The 25227-nt window shown below is 49.0% G+C and overlaps 1 protein-coding gene across 31 annotated transcripts in view; it reads left to right on the plus strand.

Annotated features, from left to right (window-relative positions):
- ank2 (ankyrin 2) overlaps nucleotides 1-25227 on the plus strand; it is a 182276-nt gene that overhangs the window by 110576 nt on the left and 46473 nt on the right. For 22 of the 31 annotated variants that reach the window (XM_023949052.1, XM_023949054.1, XM_023949058.1 and 19 more), the window contains exons 6-23: nucleotides 477-662; nucleotides 4201-4224; nucleotides 5820-5828; nucleotides 6203-6301; nucleotides 10598-10696; nucleotides 11011-11109; nucleotides 11383-11580; nucleotides 11798-11896; nucleotides 18680-18778; nucleotides 18848-18946; nucleotides 19291-19488; nucleotides 20435-20533; nucleotides 20774-20872; nucleotides 21062-21259; nucleotides 21327-21428; nucleotides 24285-24383; nucleotides 24706-24804; nucleotides 24888-24986. In XM_023949052.1, the coding sequence (XP_023804820.1) occupies nucleotides 477-662; nucleotides 4201-4224; nucleotides 5820-5828; nucleotides 6203-6301; nucleotides 10598-10696; nucleotides 11011-11109; nucleotides 11383-11580; nucleotides 11798-11896; nucleotides 18680-18778; nucleotides 18848-18946; nucleotides 19291-19488; nucleotides 20435-20533; nucleotides 20774-20872; nucleotides 21062-21259; nucleotides 21327-21428; nucleotides 24285-24383; nucleotides 24706-24804; nucleotides 24888-24986 (2004 nt within the window). The remainder of the gene's footprint in view (nucleotides 1-476; nucleotides 663-4200; nucleotides 4225-5819; nucleotides 5829-6202; nucleotides 6302-10597; nucleotides 10697-11010; nucleotides 11110-11382; nucleotides 11581-11797; nucleotides 11897-18679; nucleotides 18779-18847; nucleotides 18947-19290; nucleotides 19489-20434; nucleotides 20534-20773; nucleotides 20873-21061; nucleotides 21260-21326; nucleotides 21429-24284; nucleotides 24384-24705; nucleotides 24805-24887; nucleotides 24987-25227) is intronic. The other 9 variants (XM_023949051.1, XM_023949073.1, XM_023949057.1 and 6 more) reach the window with 5 other exon arrangements.

A 25227-nucleotide genomic window follows, 5' to 3' on the forward strand; every position in this document is an offset into this window, starting at 1 on the left:
TACATAAAATGACCTTCCAGACAGGTACGAGGCGAACCAATTTAAGGCGGATCCTGATATCCCGACCCAGTGCTTCAGTCTATCTAGCAGGATCCATGTGAGCAGGATCAGACAAAGATCCACACAGTGGAAGGAAACGGCAACGTCTGTCCAACATACGAGCCCTTGACCTCTGACCTGTAGGACAGGACAACTTTATTTTCTTTCTGTTTTCATATACTTTTTCTGAAGCGTGCCTCTGCTTCTACTCAAATCAAACATTTTATGTTGTGCATGGACATTCTCCAGCTGAAGCTCAGTCTTTATTTGTGTGACAAATGTCATTTTAAAATAGAAAAGTAATTTTGGTTCAATAAGGAGCTGTTTTGAAATAAAGTGCCCTTAAGTGATGTTTCTGGATGTTTTCTGGTTCGTTGTCTGGACTTCCTGAAGCCTCAGAGGCCGTTCTCTCTGTTTGTCTCTCCTCCCTCTGACAGGACGGCTTCACCCCGTTGGCCATCGCCCTCCAGCAAGGCCACAACCAGGTGGTCTCCATCCTGCTGGAGAACGACACCAAAGGCAAGGTGCGCCTGCCCGCCTTACACATCGCTGCCCGGAAGGACGACACCAAATCGGCCGCCTTGCTCCTGCAGAACGATCACAACGCAGACGTCCAGTCCAAGGTAAACGAGCGGCGTCCCGCTGCGGCGTGAGCTCTGTCTGTCCGACAGAAGTCAGAACAGGATGGGGGGGGGGGCTTTGAGGCTCCACTGCAGCAATGCATGAGAGCAGATGTCTGCTTTTCTTCTGCCTGCAGGCTCTGAAGCAGTTCTTGTTGGTGAGGCGCAGCCAAACAGCAGATTTATGGGGGGGGCGTGTTAGTCCGGCGCTCGGTGTGGGTTGGATTGTATTTCATCCGTGATGTTCATGTCGTTTCTGAAAACATTTCCACCCACAGCTGCAGACGTGCTGCTGCACAGACTCTGGACATTTTTAGCTTGATAGGGAACATTTCTGTTTGATCATTTCTACTAAAGTCATTGACTCCTTCACACTTCCAACACCCCTCTGGGTGAAGCATCCTGTTAGGGACAGCACTCTCTACTCACAGAGAGACAGTCCAGCTGGGTCCGTTCTGTGTGGACTTAGCATGTTCTCCTCGTACATGTGTGGCTTTTCCCCGGCTCCCCCCTCAGTCCAGAAACTCGCTGCACAGGTTCATTGATTGTTCTCCAGGTGTGAGTGTTTTTGTGTGTGCGGTTGTGTGTGGCCCTGTGACGGACGGGAGACCTGCTCAGCGTGGACTCCACCTTTGCCTACAACAGATGGGATAGGCTCCAGCAACCCCATGACCCTGAAAGGGTTAAAAAAATGAAGACTTTGATTTGACGGCCTGGTGCTGCTGATTCTGCCGCGTTTCAGTTTCAGCACGGCAGAAGCCTGAGGTGAGAAGGATCCGCAGGACGAGTCGGATGTCGTCAAATCCCTTCAAGAGGAGAAACATGTAGTCCAGAACTCCAGAACCCAGAGTTCAGGAAACCTGAGAATCTGTGGAACCTGAGATCTAAGGGCCTGTTATCATATTGAGATATTCACATTTTTAGTGCATATCATCCAGATACTTATCACAACAGAAAGAGTCACAGTACCATCCTAGATAAACGGGCCTTTGTTCTCCAGAACAGCCTTTGACACATCAACCACAGAACCCACAGCTGAAGGGGGCATTAAAGCCAAAGCCTGTCCATCATTCCGTGGATCTAACTGTGGTTTTGTTGTGGACTCTGAGCAGACTGTGGAAGAACTGCTGCGTCCGTCTGCAGGTCTTTATTCACACCACGGTCCTCCTTTGTCCCCGCACACACTGAAGAGGGCTGGAAGCTGTCCTCATGGCTCCAGTGCTTGAATCAGGAACCCTCTGGAAAACACAAAAGGCTTGTTTATTGTAGCTCCACAGACCCACGTCATGAGACCTCCACCACCGTGCTTGATCAGATTCTCTTTGGTTTTCCCGTCCAAAGCTTTGAACAGACTTTTCTGTCTGATTTCTTTGTTTTTGTTGTTCCAAAAGCCTGTTAAGGACATACGGCTTCTTTACACCTTTACATACTAATGATTTCATCTACTGAGGTTCTGCCTTTGTCACACGTGTCTATGGTCTGTCTGGCCTGTGATGGTGCTGAAGTGTCCGTCCCTTTATGCGTCCAGCTCATTCTCTCTCTGGTGTCTTTGCCTCCCACTAACCCTTTCTCTGTAAATGCCTCCTCTCACACACTTCCCTCATGACCCCGCCCTCCTTCTAGTTGTAGCGCTGTCCACTGCATGGAGTGTGCCACTGTCAGGTTGGATGGCGGCTGTGCTTAAGGATGCATGCAGACTCTTTGGGGGAGAAAGCTTTTGGAAAACTATTGTGACCGTTAGCCAGACGTGTAAATCAGCTGAGAGTTCAGTCCTGCTGAGTCATGTTTACCTTAACATGTTGAGATGAAGCGGTTCTAAGTGAGGAAGCTTGAGCGATCCAGTCACCGTGTAGTTTGTCCTCATTCCAAACATCTTTTTAGTGAACTGTTGTGTAAGAAAGTCCAGGCCTTCATCACACAGACAGTTCTGGAGGCTTTGGACTCTGGTCCATCTTTGTCAGCTGAACAAGTTACTGACCAGAACATTATCATGAATAAAACCTTTCTTCATGAAAGCTCTGCAGGACACATTTTCTTGGTTTAAAGTGTTGTTGCTAAAGGCGGGACTTGGTACGAGTTCCCTGATGGATTGCATTGAATGTTCTCCTTTTATTCAGTGGATGATGCTGATCTGACTCACAGTGTCATTCTGGAAAATGTCCCTCTTCAAACCTTCAACCGTGTCACACACACACATTTAGTGCATGTGTCACGGATGTAAACTGGTCAGACGTGAATCTACGTGGAAAAAGTGAGAAAGTTGTGGTCTTTAGGTGAAATGTTCACAGATGTATCAGGAATGAACCACATTAAAACCACAGAAGAAGTAGGAATAAACACGCTAAGAACACGTAAACCAACGTAGAACATGAACCGTGTGATTATTGTGATGTTTATCTGTAATTCATCAGTGATTCATGCATCAATGATGTCATCTGAACGTGATCTGTGCGCCGTATACGTGATCTAAATCATGCATGAACAGTCTGTTAGACAAACGTGGAACGCTCCTGGAAAGACACACATTAGTGGATGAATCTCACAAAAATCACACACAGTTGGATAAGATTGACGTAATGATTGTGTGTAAACAACATAAAATACGCATAAACTGTGTAATTCTCAACCAGCTAAATACTCTGAACATCTCTAAACTGAATTCCCGTAAAGACTCGTTGGCTGAAACCCTCGACGAACATCTGAGCACATTGACAAACACAAGAAACACGAATGAATGACGTGGATCACGCATGGATCACGGATGACCGACATTTCATACGTGGAAAATGTACGTAGCTGCTGTGAGACACGACTTTAAACAGTTTACACATAAATCCCTCAAATGAGAACCTAGAAGAGTTTTTACCAAAGCTGACAAAGAGCAGCTGCTTTCCAAAGGTTGGCGAGCAGCTGTGCTGAAGCAGCGACATCAGCAGACTCCTGCCAGCGGGTTCCTGCTAGCATGTTCCTGCTAGCGTGTTCCTGCTAGCGGGTTCCTGCTAGCATGTTCCTGCTAGCGTGTTCCTGTTAGCATGTTCCTGCTAGCATGTTCCTGCTAGCGTGTTCCTGCTAGCATGTTCTTGCTAGCATGTTTCTGCTAGCGGGTTCCTGCTAGCGGGTTCCTACTAGCATGTTCCTGCTAGCATGTTCCTGCTAGCGGGTTCCTGCTAGCGTGTTCCTGCCAGCGTGTTCCTGCCAGCGTGTTCCTACTAGCATGTTCCTGCTAGCGGGTTCCTGCTAGCATGTTCCTGTTAGCTTGTTCCTGCTAGCGGGTTCCTGCTAGCATGTTCCTGTTAGCATGTTCCTGCTAGCGGGTTCCTGCTAGCATGTTCCTGTTAGCTTGTTCCTGCTAGCGTGTTCCTGTTAGCTTGTTCCTGCTAGCGGGTTCCTGCTAGCGTGTTCCTGTTAGCATGTTCCTGCTAGCGGGTTGCTGCTAGCGGGTTGCTGCTAGCATGCTGTCCCGTCTGGTCTTTGGCTGCACAGATGTTCAGTGATGTGTCACACTCGCCTAACTGACCTGATCTCTCCCACCCTGCAACAGATGATGGTCAATAGGACGACTGAGGTATAAACACGCTCCACAGACTCACTCTTCATGCCATCGCTGTCATCCTCTTTGCTTTCTCTCCACCCGCTGCACTGCATCGTCCACAAAGATGAGCTCATGTGACGTTTGTGTGGCTCTGGACGGGTGGAGGTCACCATGCATGGCTGACAGGAATGGCTGAGCGGTCGCCACGCGTCCTGCAGAGTCTGCACTTTCAGTTCTTGACATTTCTCTTTCAGTTTGGTTTTTTCACAGCCAGTCTTTGTTATTAATGTTTTTCATTTGTGATGTTTTTTCAAGCTTGAACAACTGTTTGCTCTGTCAATCATCTGTGACCGTCTGTTGATGGAGAAATACCTGAAAATCCTCATTTCTTAAATTGTGTGTTTAGCAAATCTGAAGTCCAAATTCTGTTGTTGTATTTTCAGGCCCCACTGTTAAATAGTGAACTAGTCTGCACTGGATGATGTGGGTTTTAGGATCTCTGCATGGTTTGATGCTCTGTGAGCAGCTGTGCTGAAAAAACTGTTGGAACCCGAGTTTCTGTGAGGATGTCCAGAGCTGCCAAGACAAGCAAAACAGAATTAACGGTGATATTTTAGTATTAAGAGATGGAAACTAAGACAAAACTTTGCTGTGAAAATCATCTCAGCTACAAAAACAAGCCGTTTTGTGCCGTCCTGATCACAGAAGTTTCTAACATTTAGGCCTAGATGATGAATGTTGTTTGTTGGAAAAAGCGCAGAGGTAAGGCGTTTGTGTGGTCACATGACAACCACTCAACCCTGAGAGACAGAGACATTCATGTCTGCCCCTGATGCTAAAGTACCCCCCATCAAAAGATGCCTGGGTTCACTGATCTGCCCCATCCGGTCCAGTCTGGGTCCCCGTGCCTCTCGTGGTCCTCGGGGACCAGCGTCCTGCATCTTTTCTCTCAAACTGGGCTCAAACACACCCACTGTCGGGCCTCTGATGACGATCAGGTGTGCTGAAACAGGCAGCATGGACAACATGCAGGACGGCGTCCCCCCAGGACCAGGGTGGTCTGGACTCCCATTCAAAGCTCCTGGTTTTCCTCATCTGTGTCTAAAGTAAAAGCGCTGCGATGTGACCTGGAGCTGGAGCTGACATCCCTGCTGTTATCTCTAGTTTCCACTGGGATGCTCCTTTTATGTGTTTGCGTCTCTGATTGGTCCAAACTCTGCAGGGAGGCGTTTAACAGGAACCATGCGCAGACCCATGCCCCCCCCCCCTAGTCTCAGCAGGTTGACTCCGTCGAGTTTTTTCCATCAGAAAATCATTTTTAAGTAAAGACACTCTTTCCATTTATACTTGCAGAGAGAGTTGAGAGTAGCATTGGCAGCTCCGGACTGTCCCTTTAAAACCTTAGATGCATGTTCACCTTTGAGAATCCTTTTTTCTGTCAGGACAGAGAGAAGCATGAAAGCTGAGAATCCGTAGATCTGCCTGCACAGCATGCTGCATCCACGCTGCCCTTATGTGCTCCATTCTGAGCTCTTGACTGAACAGTTCTGTAACCATCACGTTAGTCACTGTGTTCTTCACACTCTTGTAAACAACTTTTTCACACTAAATCGGACCCACACTTTCAGAATGGCAAGGTAAGGCGAACATTTCCTCTGAGCTGCTCTGCAATCTCTAACTTTCCTCAGACTTGTCATCCTCGCTCTAATGATTTCAGACGTTTGTTCCTTTTTTGCTGGATGAGCGTCTCTGTCCATCTTTGTGTGTTTCTTTGTGTCTGGGTGACGGTGTTGTGCGTCTGTCTGGATGCTGGATTGTTAGCTTGCATGGAGGACGTGTGTGGGGGGGGTGAGGGGGTCCACCTTTTATTTTCTGTTTCAGTGACATCATCATTCTGCTCTCCTCTTTGGTTTCTCTTCTCCGTTGATGCTTGAAGTGCCTGCTGCATGCTGGGAAGTGGAGGAACAGATGCCCGTTCGAGTCTGACCCCTCCCTCTTTTCTGTGTTCCAGAGCGGATTCACCCCCCTGCACATCGCCGCCCACTACGGAAACGTGAACGTGGCCACGCTGCTCCTGAACCGGGGGGCAGCCGTGGATTTCACGGCCAGAGTAAGGAAACATTTTAGGCTTTTCCAGCAACAGTCGTGTCGTCTCAGCTGTTCTGGTAGAATTTCTCCAGACGGGTGGTTCCGGACTGTCCCGCAGGTCTGGATGAGAGTGTGTGTTGTTGTGTGGTTGTATGACCCTTCAGGGCTCACCCCCCCTTCGCCCAACAGGGTGGGCCCCGTGACGAGGACAGCGGGGGGGTTGTCTGACTTTAACAACAGTTGTTGTTATTTACCCCCCAAACCCTGAATTGTAGAAAAGGACCTTTATCAGCCGTTCCAAATGTGAAATCCTCCTAAACGTCTTTGTGTGCTGTTTAAAAATTCAAAGATTTTTTTATTGTCCGTGTATTTCTACAGCGAAATAAAAATCGCTATACAAATAAAATGTATTATTACGATTATTAAACGTGCTCCTTTAGACATTCATTCAAATTCTTTGAATTAGACGGAAGAAAAGGTTGTGAGAAGTTGTTGTTTTTTTAGTTTTGTTAATCGTCTGACAGTTTGTTGTGTTTCCTTTGGCAAAGGAAACACAACAGGCCGCCTCCCACAGCCCGCCTCCCATAGGCCGCCTCCCACAGCCCGCCTCTCACAGGCCGCCTCCCACAGCCCGCCTCCCATAGGCCGCCTCCCACAGCCCGCCTCTCACAGGCCGCCTCCCACAGCCCGCCTTCTACAGCCCGCCTCCCACAGCCCGCCTCTCACAGGCCGCCTCCCATAGCCCGCCTCCCACACGCCGCCTCCCACAGCCCGCCTCCCACAGCCCGCCTCTCACAGGCCGCCTCCCACAGGCCGCCTCCCACAGCCCACCTCTCACAGGCCGCCTCTCACAGGCCGCCTCCCACAGCCCGCCTCTCACAGGCCGCCTCTCACAGGCCGCCTCCCACAGCCCGCCTCCCATAGGCCGCCTCTCACAGGCCGCCTCCCACAGCCCGCCTCTCACAAGCGGGCCTCCCACAGCCCGCCTTCTACAGCCCGCCTCCCACAGGCCGCCTCCCACATGCCGCCTCCCACAGCCCGCCTCCCACAGGCCGCCTCCCACAGACCGCTTCCCACAGCCCGCCACTCACAGGCCGCCTCCCACAGGCCGCCTTCCACAGGCCGCCTCCCACAGCCCGCCTCTCACAGGCCGCCTCTCACAGGCCGCCTCCCACAGCCCGCCTTCTACAGCCCGCCTCCCACAGCCCGCCTCTCACAGGCCGCCTCCCATAGCCCGCCTCCCACAGGCCGCCTCCCACAGACCGCCTCCCACATACCGCCTCCCACAGCCCGCCTCCCACAGCCCGCCTCCCACAGGCCGCCTTCCACAGGCCGCCTCCCATAGCCCGCCTCCCACAGCCCGCCTCTCACAGGCCGCCTCCCACAGGCCGCCTCCCATAGCCCGCCTCCCACAGGCCGCCTCCCACAGCCCGCCTTCTACAGCCCGCTTCTCACAGGCCGCCTCCCACAGCCCGCCTTCTACAGCCCGCTTCCCACAGCCCGCCTCTCACAGGCCGCCTCCCATAGCCCGCCTCCCACAGGCCGCCTCCCACAGACCGCCTCCCACAGCCCGCCTCCCACAGACCGCCTCCCACAGCCCGCCTCTCACAGGCCGCCTCCCATAGCCCGCCTCCCATAGCCCGCCTCCCACAGGCCGCCTCCCACAGCCCGCCTCCCATAGCCCGCCTCTCACAGGCCGCCTCTCACAGGCCGCCTCCCACAGGCCGCCTCCCATAGCCCGCCTCCCACAGGCCGCCTCCCACAGCCCGCCTTCTACAGCCCGCCTATCACAGGCCGCCTCCCACAGCCCGCCTTCTACAGCCCGCCTCCCACAGCCCGCCTCTCACAGGCCGCCTCCCACAGACCGCCTCCCACAGACCGCCTCCCACAGCCCGCCTCCCACAGGCCGCCTTCCACAGGCCGCCTCCCATAGCCCGCCTCCCACAGCCCGCCTCTCACAGGCCGCCTCCCACAGGCCGCCTCCCATAGCCCGCCTCCCACAGGCCGCCTCCCACAGCCCGCCTTCTACAGCCCGCCTCCCACAGACCGCCTCCCACAGACCGCCTCCCACAGCCCGCCTCTCACAGGCCGCCTCCCACAGGCCGCCTTCCACAGGCGCCTCCCACAGGCCGCTTCCCATTGCCCGCCTCCCGCAGGCCACTTCCCACAGCCCGCCTTCTACAGCCCGCCTCTCACAGGCCGCCTCCCACAGCCCGCCTCCCATAGCCCGCCTCCCACAGGCCGCCTCCCACAGCCCGCCTCCCACAGGCCGCCTCCCACAGGCCGCCTCCCACAGGCCGCTTCCCACAGGCCGCCTCCCACAGGCCGCCTCCCACAGGCCGCCTCTCACAGGCCGCCTCCAACAGGCCGCTTCCCACAGGCCGCCTCCCACAGGCCGCCTCCCACAGGCCGCCTCCCACAGGCCGCCTCTCACAGGCCGCCTCCCACAGGCCGCCTCCCACAGCCCGCCTCCCACAGCCCGCCTCCCACAGGCCACTTCCCACAGCCCGCCTTCTACAGCCCGCCTCTCACAGGCCACTTCCCACAGCCCGCCTTCTACAGCCCGCCTCTCACAGGCCGCCTCCCACAGCCCGCCTTCTACAGCCCGCCTCCCACAGGCCGCCTCTCACAGGCCGCCTCCCATAGCCCGCCTCCCATAGCCCGCCTCCCACAGGCCACTTCCCACAGCCCGCCTCCCACAGCCCGCCTCCCACAGGCCACTTCCCACAGCCCGCCTTCTACAGCCCGCCTTTCACAGGCCACTTCCCACAGCCCGCCTTCTACAGCCCGCCTCTCACAGGCCGCCTCCCACAGCCCGCCTTCTACAGCCCGCCTCCCACAGGCCGCCTCTCACAGGCCGCCTCCCATAGCCCGCCTCCCATAGCCCGCCTCCCACAGGCCACTTCCCACAGCCCGCCTCCCACAGCCCGCCTCCCATAGCCCGCCTCCCATAGCCCGCCTCCCACAGGCCACTTCCCACAGCCCGCCTCCCACAGCCCGCCTCCCACAAGCATCACAGCCAACATGGTTCCTGACAAAAGATCTCCAGGCGTGGCAACATGGAGTTACACACAAAACCAAGTCCTAATAATTATGAACGGTTTTTATTATTAATATTCGATGCCAAATCATCCTGGAAGCCGTTGGTCCCGAACCCTTAGCAGAGAAAGCAGAGAGGTTGTCTGGTCATTCCTGCTGGAATTGGTTGACAAACATCAAACTTTTACCATCAGGTACTTGGAGCATCTCTGTAGGGTTTGAGGGAAAGCCAGTGGATGGCCCTGTGGTCCAGTGTTCCAGTGGTGACCTGTTTACTGGAAGGGGCTCACTGACTTCCTGTCCTCGGGTCCCTGATTCCCCCATGGGACGTAGCCGTGGTGCTAACAGCCTCACTCCCTGCTCCTCAGCTGACGTTTGGGACGTTCATGCTCTCTTGGTGCGTCCCATCCTCAGTCAGGCTTCCCCTGAAACCCAACTGGACTTTGAAGCCCAGGTTGAGGGTTCTGGCGCTCTGGTCACCTGAGGGTCAGAGGTTGGAGATGTTCCCAGTGACATGAACAGGACTCTGTGGAAACATCAACTGTTTGTCTCAGGGGCTAAACCTCATTTGGGTAAATAGAAAGCAGACTCTTGCAGTGGATTGTGGGAGCAATAGTGAGTTCTCCGGCCCCCGTTGGCCTGCCAGCCGCCTGCCCGGCCGTTCCTGTCCCTGTCCCTGTTCCTGTTCCTGTCCCACATTTGTCCAGCAGCAGGCGGCTCTTCCTCTCTCCCTGTTTTGATCCCTGCTCGGCCTCAAATGGGAGCCAGGCTGTACCGGCCCGGATTGGTGGGATGAGATCCGTCCTGCTGAGGAATCTGGAGGGGGCGTGTCCCATAGGGGGGATTCATGCACGTAACCTGCATTAACCTGATGTCACACCTGCCAAAGTGAAGAGGGTCCACCAAGAGGCGGGGTCAAAGGACGACAGACACATCTTTGCACCAAAGGAAGAATCTCCCTTTTGAAGTTTAACAGAACACTAACAATGTTTATTTTTTTTACTTTAGTCAAAAATGTTGTATTTTACTCATGTTTGGTGGGGGGGCTGTGAAGCAGCGGTGGAGCGGTCAGGAGATTGCAGGTTCAGGTCCCGCCTTGTTCACTCATGTGTTGAAGTGTCCTTGGGCAAGGCACTGACCCCCACGTCGTCCCTGATGGTTATGGTCCGGGCAGAGGAGCCCCCACCAGCGCCTTCATTTCTGTGTTTAGGGGAGGGTGGGGCTGTACAGGAAGCAGGAGAGGCGCTCTAAGTTTCTTCACCTTTTGCCGTTCCCACAGAACGGGATCACCCCCCTGCACGTGGCCTCCAAACGCGGGAACACCAACATGGTTCGCCTGCTGCTGGACCGAGGCTCCCAGATCGATGCTAAAACACGGGTACGTCCCACGCCGTCACACATCAGCTGACAGCATGGCTGGGGTCCAAAGCTGCTGTTGTGGGTCAGTAAATTAGACTAGTGCCCCCCCGGAGAGCCTGGCCCCCGCTCTGTCACTAGCCTGTGTGCCAGCTAGCTTGTTATTAGCTGTTATGGGATAACGGAGCCACATCTGCACGCCGTCACCTCTCAGGTCAAACAGTCAGACTGCTCTGCAGCGGCGGGCATCATGCTGTGATGCCGTGCCGAGTCATGGCGGCTGGCGTGCCGAGTCATGGCGGGCTGCGCTGACTGTCTGCTAACTCTCTCCTGCAGGACGGACTGACTCCTCTGCACTGCGCGGCGCGGAGCGGACATGAAGCGTCTGTGGAGGTGCTGCTGGAGAAAGGAGCGCCTCTGCTGGCCAGAACCAAAGTCAGTTTTCCCTGAAGCATTCTGCAGCTACAACACAGCATCATAGTCCAAAGTAGAACTTTCTTTAAATGCAACACTTTGAATATTGACTTTCTTGGTTTGGTTTAAAACCACCGTGAGCAGAAAGAAAACCACACAAGAGAGACGTGAGGAAGAAAAGTGAAATTCACTGAGTTTCAGCCAGACTTTCTCTGCCGTTGTGCCTCCTTGACGTCCCTCGTGCCGTCACGCCTGTGCAGTTGTGTGTCTGTAAACGGCCGTTCTCTCCCCCAGAACGGCCTGTCTCCTCTGCACATGGCGGCTCAGGGAGACCACGTGGAATGCGTCAAACACCTTCTGCAGCACAAGGCTCCCGTGGACGACGTCACGCTGGACTACCTGACGGCGCTGCACGTGGCCGCTCACTGCGGTCATTACAGGGTCACCAAGCTGCTGCTGGACAAGAGGGCCAACCCCAACGCCAGGGCGCTGGTGAGTCCCACCCCGCTGGGAGAACGCTCCGCCCCCTGTACCGCGACCCCCCCTTAGGTCAACTGAGATGAAGCATCAGCTTTCTGCAAAGCAGAAAGATTTCCACAGAAACGACTGCATGAGAAGTCAAAGAATGATGGCTCCACGTCTCTGCCCCACATCCAGAAACAGAGTCTGAGAGGCAAACGGGTCTGAATGAGTCCTCTTTCCTCTGCAGAATGGCTTCACGCCGCTGCACATCGCCTGCAAGAAGAACCGAGTCAAGGTGATGGAGCTGCTGGTGAAATACGGAGCCTCCATCCAGGCCGTCACAGAGGTGCAGCTCTGCTGTTTGCACTTTGAATGACAGCGCTTCATGCTTTACCTCCTCTGTTCATCTGGACACTGAATTTACCCCAACCTGCCCCCCCCATGGAGAGAATGTCTGTGCGTGTGTGTGTGCGTCATTCTTGGTTTGTGTATTCACATAAACACTTCAATATCCAAAACCTAAAATACAACTTATGCTTAAACTGCTGGAAATGACAGCAGCTAAAAACTATGAATACAAAACAGCTCCTACGCACACAAACAGTACACAACAATCACCTGATATGCACACAAACAGTACACAACAATCACCTGATACGCACACAAACAGTATACAACAATCCCCTGATACGCACACAAACAGTATACAACAATCCCCTGATACGCAAACAAACAGTATACAACAATCCCCTGATACGCACACAAACAGTATACAACAATCCCCTGATACGCACACAAACAGTACACAACAATCACCTGATACGCACACAAACGGTATACAACAATCCCCTGATACGCACACAAACAGGATACAACAATCCCCTGATACGCACACAAACAGCCCACAACAATCACCTGATACGCACACAAACAGCCCACAACAATCCCCTGATACGCACACAAACAATACACAACAATCACCTAATACGCACACAAACAGTACACAAACAATCACCAGATACGCACACAAACAGTACACAACAATCACCTAATACGCACATAAACAGTACACAACAATCACCTGATACGCACACAAACAGCACACAACAATCCCCTGATACGCACACAAACAGTACACAACAATCCCCTGATACGCACACAAACAGTACACAACAATCCCCTGATACGCACACAAACAGTATACAACAATCCCCTGATACGCACACAAACAGTACACAACAATCACCTGATACGCACACAAACGGTATACAACAATCCCCTGATACGCACACAAACAGGATACAACAATCCCCTGATACGCACACAAACAGCCCACAACAATCACCTGATACGCACACAAACAGCCCACAACAATCCCCTGATACGCACACAAACAATACACAACAATCACCTAATACGCACACAAACAGTACACAAACAATCACCAGATACGCACACAAACAGTACACAACAATCACCTAATACGCACATAAACAGTACACAACAATCACCTGATACGCACACAAACAGTACACAACAATCCCCTGATACGCACACAAACAGTACACAACAATCCCCTGATACGCACACAAACAGTACACAACAATCCCCTGATACGCACACAAACAGTACACAACAATCCCCTGATACGCACACAAACAGTACACAACAATCCCCAATTACGCACACAAACAGTACACAACAATCACCTAAAACGCACACAAACAGTACACAACAATCCCCTGATACACACACAAACAGCACACAACAATCCCCTGATACGCACACAAACAGTACACAACAATCACCTAATACGCACATAAACAGTACACAACAATCACCTGATACGCACACAAACAGCACACAATCCCCTGATACGCACACAAACAGTACACAACAATCCCCTGATACGCACATAAACAGTACACAACAATCCCCTGATACGCACACAAACAGTACACAACAATCCCCTGATACGCACACAAACAGTACACAACAATCCCCTGATACGCACACAAACAGTACACAACAATCCCCTGATACGCACACAAACAGTACACAACAATCCCCTGATACGCACACAAACAGTACACAACAATCCCCTGATACGCACACAAACAGTACACAACAATCCCCTGATACGCACACAAACAGTACACAACAATCCCCTGATACGAACACAAACAGTACACAACAATCCCCTGATACGCACACAAACAGTACACAACAATCACCTGATATGCACACAAACAGTACACAACAATCCCCTGATACGCACACAAACAGTACACAACAATCACCTGATACGCACACAAACAGTACACAACAATCACCTGATACGCACACAAACAGTACACAACAATCACCTGATACGCACACAAACAGTACACAACAATCCCCTGATACACACACAAACAGTACACAAAAATCACCTAATACGCACACAAACAGTATACAACAATCCCCTAATACGCACATAAACAGTACACAACAATCACCTGATACGCACACAAACAGTACACAACAATCCCTTGATACACACACAAACAGCACACAACAATCCCCTGATACGCACACAAACAGTACACAACAATCACCTGATACGCACACAAACGGTACACAACAATCACCTGATACACACACAAACAGTACACAACAATCACCTAATACGCACACAAACAGTACACAACAATCGCCTGATACACACACAAACAGCACACAACAATCCCCTGATACGCACACAAACAGTACACAACAATCCCCTGATACGCACACAAACAGTACACAACAATCACCTGATACGCACACAAACAGTACACAACAATCACCTGATACGCACACAAACAGTACACAACAATCCCCTGATACGCACACAAGCAGCACACAACAATCCCCTGATACGCACACAAACAGCACACAACAATCACCTAATACGCACACAAACAGTACACAATCACCTAATACGCACACAAACAGTACACAACAATCCCCTGATACGCACACAAACAGCACACAACAATCACCTAATACGCACACAAACAGTACACAATCACCTAATACGCACACACACAGCACACAACAATCCCCTGATACACACACAAACAGTACACAACAATCACCTAATTCGCACACAAACAGTACACAACAATCACCTGATACGCACACAAACAGCACACAACAATCACCTGATACGCACACAAACAGTACACAACAATCCCCAGATACGCACACAAACAGTACACAACAATCACCTAATACGCACACAAACAGTACACAACAATCGCCTGATACACAAACAAACAGCACACAACAATCCCCTGATACGCACACAAACAATCCCCTGATACGCACACAAACAGTACACAACAATCACCTAATACGCACACAAACAGTACACAAACAATCACCAGATACGCACACAAACAGTACACAACAATCACCTAATACGCACATAAACAGTACACAACAATCACCTGATACGCACACAAACAGCACACAACAATCCCCTGATACGCACACAAACAGCACACAACAATCCCCTGATACGCACACAAACAGCACACAACAATCACCTAATACGCACACAAACAGTACACAATCACCTAATACGCACACAAACAGTACACAACAATCCCCTGATACGCACACAAACAGCACACAACAATCACCTAATACGCACACAAACAGTACACAATCACCTAATACGCACACACACAGCACACAACAATCCCCTGATACACACACAAACAGTACACAACAATCACCTGATACGCACACAAACAGCACACAACAATCACCTGATACGCACACAAACAGTACACAACAATCCCCAATTACGCACACAAACAGTACACAACAATCACCTAATACGCACACAAACAGTACACAACAATCCCCTGATACACACACAAACAGCACACAACAATCCCCTGATACGCACACAAACAGTACACAACAATCACTTAATACGCACATAAACAGTACACAACAATCACCTGATACGCACACAAACAGCACACAATCCCCTGATACGCACACAAACAGTACACAACAATCACCTCATACGCACATAAACAGTACACAACAATCACCTAATACGCACACAAACAGCACACAACAATCCCCTGATACGCACACAAACAGTACACAACAATCACCTGATACGCACACAAACAGCACACAACAATCACCTAATACGCACACAAACAGTACACAACAATCCCCTGATACACACACAAACAGCACACAACAATCACCTGATACGCACACAAACAGTACACAACAATCACCTAATACGCACATAAACAGTACACAACAATCACCTGATACGCACACAAACAGCACACAACAATCCCCTGATACGCACACAAACAGCACACAACAATCACCTGATACGCACACAAACAGTACACAACAATCACCTGATACGCACACAAACAGCACACAACAATCACCTAATACGCACACAAACAGTACACAACAATCCCCTGATACGCACACAAACAGTACACAACAATCACCTGATACGCACACAAACAGCACACAACAATCACCTAATACGCACACAAACAGTACACAACAATCCCCTGATACACACACAAACAGCACACAACAATCACCTGATACGCACACAAACAGTACACAACAATCACCTGATACGCACACAAACAGTACACAACAATCACCTAATACGCACATAAACAGTACACAAAGATCACCTGATACGCACACAAACAGCACACAACAATCACCTAATACGCACACAAACAGTACACAACAATCACCTAATACGTACACAAACAGTACACAACAATCCACTGCTACGCACACAAATAGTACACAACAATCCCCTGATACGCACACAAACAGTACACAACAATCCCCTGATACGCACACAAACAGTACACAACAATCCCCTGATACGCACAAAAACAGTACACAACAATCCCCTGATACGCACACAAACAGTACACAACAATCCCCTGATACGCACACAAACAGTACACAACAATCCCCTGATACGCACACAAACAGTACACAACAATCCCCTGATACGCACACAAACAGTACACAACAATCCCCTGATACGCACACAAACAGTACACAACAATCCCCTGATACGCACACAAACAGTACACAACAATCCCCTGATACGCACATAAACAGTACACAACAATCCCCTGATACGCACACAAACAGTACACAACAATCCCCTGATACGCACACAAACAGTACACAACAATCCCCTGATACGCACACAAACAGTACACAACAATCCCCTGATACGCACACAAACAGTACACAACAATCCACTGATACGCACACAAACAGTACACAACAATCACCTGATACGCACACAAACGGTACACAACAATCACCTGATACACACACAAACAGTACACAACAATCCCCTGATACGCACACAAACAGTACACAACAATCCCCTGATACGCACACAAACAGCACACAACAATCCCCTGATACGCACACAAACAGTACACAACAATCCCCTGATACGCACACAAACAGTACACAACAATCCCCTGATACGCACACAAACAGTACACAACAATCCACTGATACGCACACAAACAGTACACAACAATCCCCTGATACACACACTAACAGCACACAACAATCACCTGATACGCACACAAACAGTACACAAAGATCACCTGATACGCACACAAACAGCACACAACAATCACCTAATACGCACACAAACAGTACACAACAATCACCTAATATGCACACAAACAGTACACAACAATCCACTGATACGCACACAAACAGTACACAACAATCCCCTGATACGCACACAAACAGTACACAACAATCACCTAATACGCATATAAACAGTACACAACAATCCCCTGATACGCACACAAACAGCACACAACAATCCCCTGATACGCACACAAACAGTACACAACAATCCCCTGATACGCACACAAACAGCACACAACAATCACCTAATACGCACAAACAGTACACAACAATCCCCTGATACACACACAAACAGCACACAACAATCCCCTGATACGCACACAAACAGTACACAACAATCACCTAATACGCACATAAACAGTACACAACAATCACCTGATACGCACACAAACAGCACACAACAATCACCTAATACGCACACAAACAGTACACAACAATCACCTAATACGCACACAAACAGTACACAACAATCCACTGATACGCACACAAACAGTACACAACATTCCCCTGATACGCACACAAACAGTACACAACAATCCCCTGATACGCACACAAACAGTACACAACAATCCCCTGATACGCACACAAACAGTACACAACAATCCCCTGATACGCACACAAACAGTACACAACAATCCCCTGATACGCACACAAACAGTACACAACAATCCCCTGATACGCACACAAACAGTACACAACAATCCCCTGATACGCACACAAACAGTACACAACAATCCCCTGATACGCACACAAACAGTACACAACAATCCCCTGATACGCACACAAACAGTACACAACAATCCCCTGATACGCACACAAACAGTACACAACAATCCCCTGATACGCACACAAACAGTACACAACAATCCCCTGATACGCACACAAACAGTACACAACAATCCCCTGATACGCACACAAACAGTACACAACAATCCACTGATACGCACACAAACAGTACACAACAATCCCCTGATACACACACTAACAGCACACAACAATCACCTGATACGCACACAAACAGTACACAACAATCCCCTGATACACACACAAACAGTACACAAAGATCACCTGATACGCACACAAACAGCACACAACAATCACCTAATACGCACACAAACAGTACACAACAATCACCTAATATGCACACAAACAGTACACAACAATCCACTGATACGCACACAAACAGTACACAACAATCCCCTGATACGCACACAAACAGTACACAACAATTCCCTGATACGCACACAAACAGTACACAACAATCCCCTGATACGCTGATATGTAACTCATATGTAACTCATATGTGTTACATATGAGTTACATATGTAACTCATATGTAACACATATGTGCCGTATGGAGTTGAGCTTTGATGTTTGTGTTCTGCTCCGTGTCTGGATCCAGTCGGGTCTGACCCCCATCCACGTGGCGGCCTTCATGGGTCACCTGAACATCGTCCTGCTGCTTCTGCAGAACGGAGCCTCGCCGGATGTCAGCAACATTGTGAGTTATGGGAGGGTGTGGGCGTGGCCAGATGGGCGACGCTGTCAAACACGGACTGTTGTGTTTCAGCGTGGAGAGACGTCGTTGCACATGGCGGCGCGGGCGGGGCAGGCGGAGGTGGTGCGATGCCTTCTGAGGAACGGAGCCATGGTGGACGCTCGGGCGCGGGTGAGGCAGCCCCCCAACACTAGAGCCCCATCAAAGTCAGATAACTCAAAGTAGAGTTGATGACCTTCACTCAACCTGGGAGATGGTTAAAGAGATAGTTACAAAATGTAAACGATACAAGAACACGTAACCGTTCAAATACAAAAAAAAGATTGAAACCAAAAAAAGAAAAGACACCAAAATGTTCTCAGGGAGTCTGATGTAATAATATCTGTTTGTAGAGCAGACATGGATGAATTTCTGTGACCTGATGGTCACCTTTTGTTTCTGATGACTCTGCTGGAACCCTTGGAGGGGCCGTCCTCAGTGGAGCGGCTGGCTTTACCCCCCCTGTTCTGCTGCAGGAGGACCAGACCCCCCTCCACATTGCGTCCAGACTGGGGAAGACTGAGATCGTGCAGCTGCTGTTGCAGCACATGGCCCATCCGGACGCCGCCACAACCAATGGCTACACACCCCTTCACATCTCCGCCAGGGAGGGGCAGCTGGAGACGGCTTCTGTCCTGCTGGAGGCTGGGGCTTCACACTCATTAGCCACCAAGGTGGGTGGAGGAACCTGCAGAACATTTGGGGCTCTGCAGGGAATTTAGCCCAGATTGATGGGAGTTCTGCAGTACGGCCTGGTTCTGGAATTATTGTCCACTGATAATGCTGTCATCATCATTTCAGAGATGATTAAACGTAGAAAGCATCGATCTGGTCTGGTCATACCATATGCCCCTCCCCTTGGGTTAAGTTTAGGGGGAAGTTTACCTGTTTGTATTCATTCTCTTCTGTACTATAACATGAGAAAGGCATTATTAGGAGTCTCATCTGTGAGTGGATGGGATGTTTTCTGTCATTTATTGTCAGGACCTGTGATTCCTGATGGTGCTTCCTTTCTGTTTAACCTTTTGCATCAATAGTTCATCATCTGGGACAAAAATATGAAGTCCTCTGAGAAAACCTCCAGATTTGAAGCCATCAAAGGGCTCCCCCTGCTGGCCAAAATGCAAATGTTTTCAACAGGGTCTTTCAAGACGTGGCATCAGCATCAGTGAAACCGTATCTGATAGAAAGTGTTCTGGAAAACATCATAAGAGTCTTTAAAGCTGATCAGACAGTAGGAAACATGTCCTCCTGTTTGACGGGATGTTTACTCTGGTTTATCAGAAAAGCTGCTTCCAAGGTTTGACTTCTGTCAGCAGCTGGATGCTCCAGAGAGCTTCAGAGCAGCTCACAGCAAGAGTCCTTCATGCTGTGGTAGGACTGGACTATCCCATAGCTGACACTTGCATGTACCTACAAAGATAGAACACAACATGCTATGTGTTCATGTAAATGTGTCAACCAAAGTCGTCCCACTTTGAGAAATCAGATCCAAACAGAAGGTGGTTGATGGGACCAGCACCAGAGGTGGCTTTAGAAGAGCTGGAGGTCAGAGGGACCAGAACAGACCATAGAAGACCCTAAAAGGCTCCCAGCATCCTTATCTGTTTCTCTTCACAGAAAGGTTTCACTCCTCTGCATGTGGTCTCAAAGTATGGCAGCCTGGATGTGGCCAAACTTCTGCTCCAACGCCAGGCGCCTCCTGATTCTGCTGGAAAGGTAGTTCTCCAGAGGATTTATGAATATGATGACAGGATTTTAAATCATTTAAACCGATCCTTCTATGAAGAAGCTGGGTCTGTATGACCCTATGGCAGATCCAGGTGAAGGTCCAGAAGGTTTCATCTTCCAAACTGGGATTCATTTCTCCCCTCCAGCCTCAGCCCCCATAACTCTGTGTTTTGCAATTCCCTTGTGAGTGCGGAACTGACCGTTCTCAACCCCCCCCCCCCCCTGCAGAACGGACTCACCCCCCTCCATGTTGCAGCTCACTATGACAACCAGAAGGTGGCGCTCCTACTTTTGGATAAAGGGGCGTCCCCCCACACCACCGCCAAGGTGAGAGATTGCTATTTACTCGTTTTCCAGAACTCTCAGCCATGGAATTTAGCAATTTATGCCGGGGGGTGGGGGTGGGGGGGTTATGCCAAAAGATGAGAAACGACATACCATGCAAACATTTACCTTTGGGGGGGGAGTAATGGTGACCCCCCCTAGTGACAGCAGTGTCTCCCCCATCTGAATTAGAACGGCTACACCCCCCTGCACATTGCAGCCAAGAAGAACCAGATGGACATCGCCACGGTTCTGCTGCAGTACGGCGCCGAGACCAACGCGCTGACGAAGCAAGGAGTCACACCGCTGCACCTGGCTTCCCAGGAGGGCCACGCCGACATGGCTGCCCTGCTCATGAGCAAGGGGGCTCAGATCAACGTCCCCACCAAGGTACGGGCGGGGCCAAACCTGCCCCTCGCCGCTGAAGTGCTGCTTTAACCTCTCGGTGTCTGTTCAGCAGAGCGGCCTGACCGCCCTCCACCTGGCAGCCCAGGAGGACCGAGTGGCTGTTGCTGAGATCCTGGTCAGGAACGGGGCCAACCTGGACCACCAGACCAAAGTGAGCCGAATCAGGATCCTTTGTTCTTCTGCTAACGGACCAGTGCTGCTCAGTCAGGGTGGGCGAAACTGGGAATGTGGGTATCGATCCCATACCACGGAATTACAGGGCTAGCATCCATGCAGAAACGCTACAATACGGATACTATACCGATACTATACCAATACTATACCAATACTATACCGATACTATACGGATACTATACCGATACTATACCAATACTATACCGATACTATACCGATACTATACCGATACTATACCGATACCATACCGATACTATACCAATACTATACAGATACCATATCAATACTATACAGATACCATACCGATACTATACAGATACCATACCAATACTATACCGATACCATACCAATACTATACCGATACTATACCAATACTATACCAATACTATACAGATACTATACCGATACTATACCAATACTATACCAATACTATACCGATACTATACCGATACTATACCAATACTATACAGATACCATATCAATACTATACAGATACCATACCGATACTATACCGATAGCATACCAATACTATACCAATACTATACCGATACTATACTGATACCATACCAATACTATACCGATACTATACCGATACTATACCAGTACTATATTGATACTATACCAATACTATACAGATACCATATCAATACTATACAGATACCATACCGATACTATACAGATACCATACCAATACTATACCGATACCATACCAATACTATACCGATACTATACCAATACTATACCGATACCATACCAATACTATACCGATACCATACCAATACTATACCGATACTATACCGATACTATACCAGTACTATATTGATACTATACCAATACTATACAGATACCATATCAATACTATACAGATACCATACCGATACTATACAGATACCATACCGATACCATACCATTACTATACCGATACTATACCAGTACTATATTGATACTATACCAGTACTATACTATACCTATAGTATGCCGATACTTTTTACTAGAAATGTTTGATTAGTGAATCATTCAAAATTTTGAACAAAGCTATTTCAATGAACAAAAATGTTTAAAACAAACATCACAAACAAATATTTATAAAATAGAGGGACAAATTAAATAACAAAGTCACTAGTGAAAAAAAAAGAAAAGAAAAGCAACGATGTGTGTGTGTGTGTGTGTGTGTGTGTGTGTGAAATGTCTTCTCCTCATTCAACCACTGGGGGGCGGTGAGCTGCACACACAGCAAACATTCGGTGGTTTAAGCAAATATAAGACTACATGCAACACATCCAAAGATCCTACACTTGCGTACAAATATGCAGCGTTATTCGATGAAGCAGGGGGGGGGGGGCAGAGTGTGAGTAGCATCGAGAGGTTGTTGGGTTTTTTTTGCTGCCTGTAGTGTCGCCCAATCTGGCAACACTGCAGACAGACAGCGTGTTTGCATGGACTCTGTAAGTAAATTCAAGCGTTTTACTCGTTACGCTAGTCTCAATACTTAGTATCAATACTTAGTATACATACTTAGTCTCAATACTTAGTATCCATACTTAGTATACATACTCAGTATACATACTCAGTATCAATACTTAGTATCCATACTTAGTATCAACACTTAGTATGTATTTTTCTAAAAGCTCAACTAACCAAGACACCCCTCCGGTATTGATAAATGGAACAGCTATACAATCAGTCTCGGAATATAAATATTTAGGAATAACAATTGACACACAATTAACATTCAAATCACACATCAAAAAGGTTGTTGACTCAATTAAACTCAATTGATCACATTTTAGACACATAAGAAACAACTTAACTCTGGAAGCTGCTAAGCTGTACTATAATGCGATGATTGTTTCACAAATGACCTACTGTATGACCAGCTGGGCATCAGCATGCAGAACCTCTGAAACCTCTACAAACTGTTCACAAACAAGCTCTGAAAACTTTGGACAGAAAGCTTAAAAGCCACCATAATTGTAAAATACTTCAGAAACACAATCTACTGAGCTTCAATGACATAATTCAACATACAGATTGCATATTGGTCTATAAAATCCTTCACGGCAAAACAGAAGCACCAGAGCAAGTTCAAGAGGCGACTGCATCATTCCTTCCAGAAAAAGCAGCTTTGGACAGACTGTTTTCTCCTTTTGAGCCTCTCAAACCTGGAACACAATCCCAGGAAGCATTCGACAGCTCTCCACACTTCCATCTTTCTCAAAACAATTAAGATCTTGGCTGCTGGAAAACCAAACTTGCACTCATAGCTAATTTTAGGGACAATGCAAGAAAACTGTTTGCTAACAAAAGTAAAAATAAACCATTGGGGGGTGAAAAAAAGTGGTCACAGTTGTCATAGTATTGTTCTGATTTTGGCGATTTTATTGATGTATATTTTGGGGAACTGTGCATTTGAAACTGTTTTAAATGTTATCCGAGTTATGTTAATTTTATGTCATTTTTCTAATGCATTTTTACTCTGTTTTACTCATTTTATTTTAAGTCTCTAGGTGGCTGGCCATGGTCAGAACGGGACAGACGATGGACATTAGCCTAGGCTACAATCCTGCATATTTACAGTGTCTCATTACCTTTAGAGTATTCTACACTGTTTGTTGTATGCATTGTCCCTTAAATAAATAAATATAAATACAAAATACAAGTATCAATACTTAGTATCCATACTTAGTATCCATACTTAGTATCCATGCTTCACCTAGGTATCGATACTCCAATGGATCCGCCCACCGCTGCTGCTCACCTTTCTTAAGCTGCCGTTGGTTTAGGGCGTGTCTGTATTTTTCCTGAAACAGTCTTCTTCAATCTTCTTTCACAGTTGGGCTACACTCCACTGATTGTAGCGTGTCACTATGGTAACGCCAAGATGGTCAGTTTCCTTCTTCAGAATGGAGCCAGTGTGAATGCCAAGACAAAGGTAATGTAGGATCTGCTTTTCTGGGTTTGAATGTACCAACCTTTATTGAGATGAACAGGTTTTTACAGGATCCGTCTGTAGGAGCTGCTGCTTCACCAGACCGTGTGATAAATGCCCGATCAGTGTCTGACATTTCTGATGGGAGCAGAAACCAGCTGTTCATTCTGAATGATTCCCATATTTTCTCTCCAACAGGCAAATCTAGTACATCCTCAGCTTCATGACATGTTAGCTGAAAGTAGCAACAACAAGAGGAGTCGATACGAGCTGCAGTGGCAAATGTTTGACATCAGCAGTTAGATTTTCTGTCTTTCCTCCCTAGAACGGTTACACGCCTCTTCATCAAGCCGCCCAGCAGGGAAACACACACATCATCAATGTTCTGCTGCAGCACGGTGCCAAACCCAACGCTGTCACCGTGGTGAGCAAACGCACACGTGCAGCGGTTTGCATTCTTCCACGCGTGGCTCCAGGCCAATCCAAACGCTCGTCTGTTTTCTCCAGAACGGTAACACCGCTCTGGGAATCGCTCGGAGGCTGGGCTACATTTCTGTGGTGGACACGCTGAGGGTGGTCACTGAGGAGGTCGTCACCACCACCACGGTACCACACGCACAATCATGTACACACGTGCACATAAATACACACACAAAGAAAAGTGTCTCAGCTCCACCCAGGAGACAACAGTCTATCTGCACAGTGAGATGTGTTGCTGCTGGGAAGAGGCTAAATGCATAGCTGCTAACCATTAGCTCCACTTTCATCAGCAAACATCTGAATCTAAGCAGGTGTGTAGATGTCCTGACAGGCCTGATGTGGGCGCACGTGCCTCGTCGCACACAGA

Source organism: Oryzias latipes, chromosome 18, assembly GCF_002234675.1.
Source record: "Oryzias latipes chromosome 18, ASM223467v1".
Classification (NCBI taxonomy): domain Eukaryota; kingdom Metazoa; phylum Chordata; class Actinopteri; order Beloniformes; family Adrianichthyidae; genus Oryzias; species Oryzias latipes.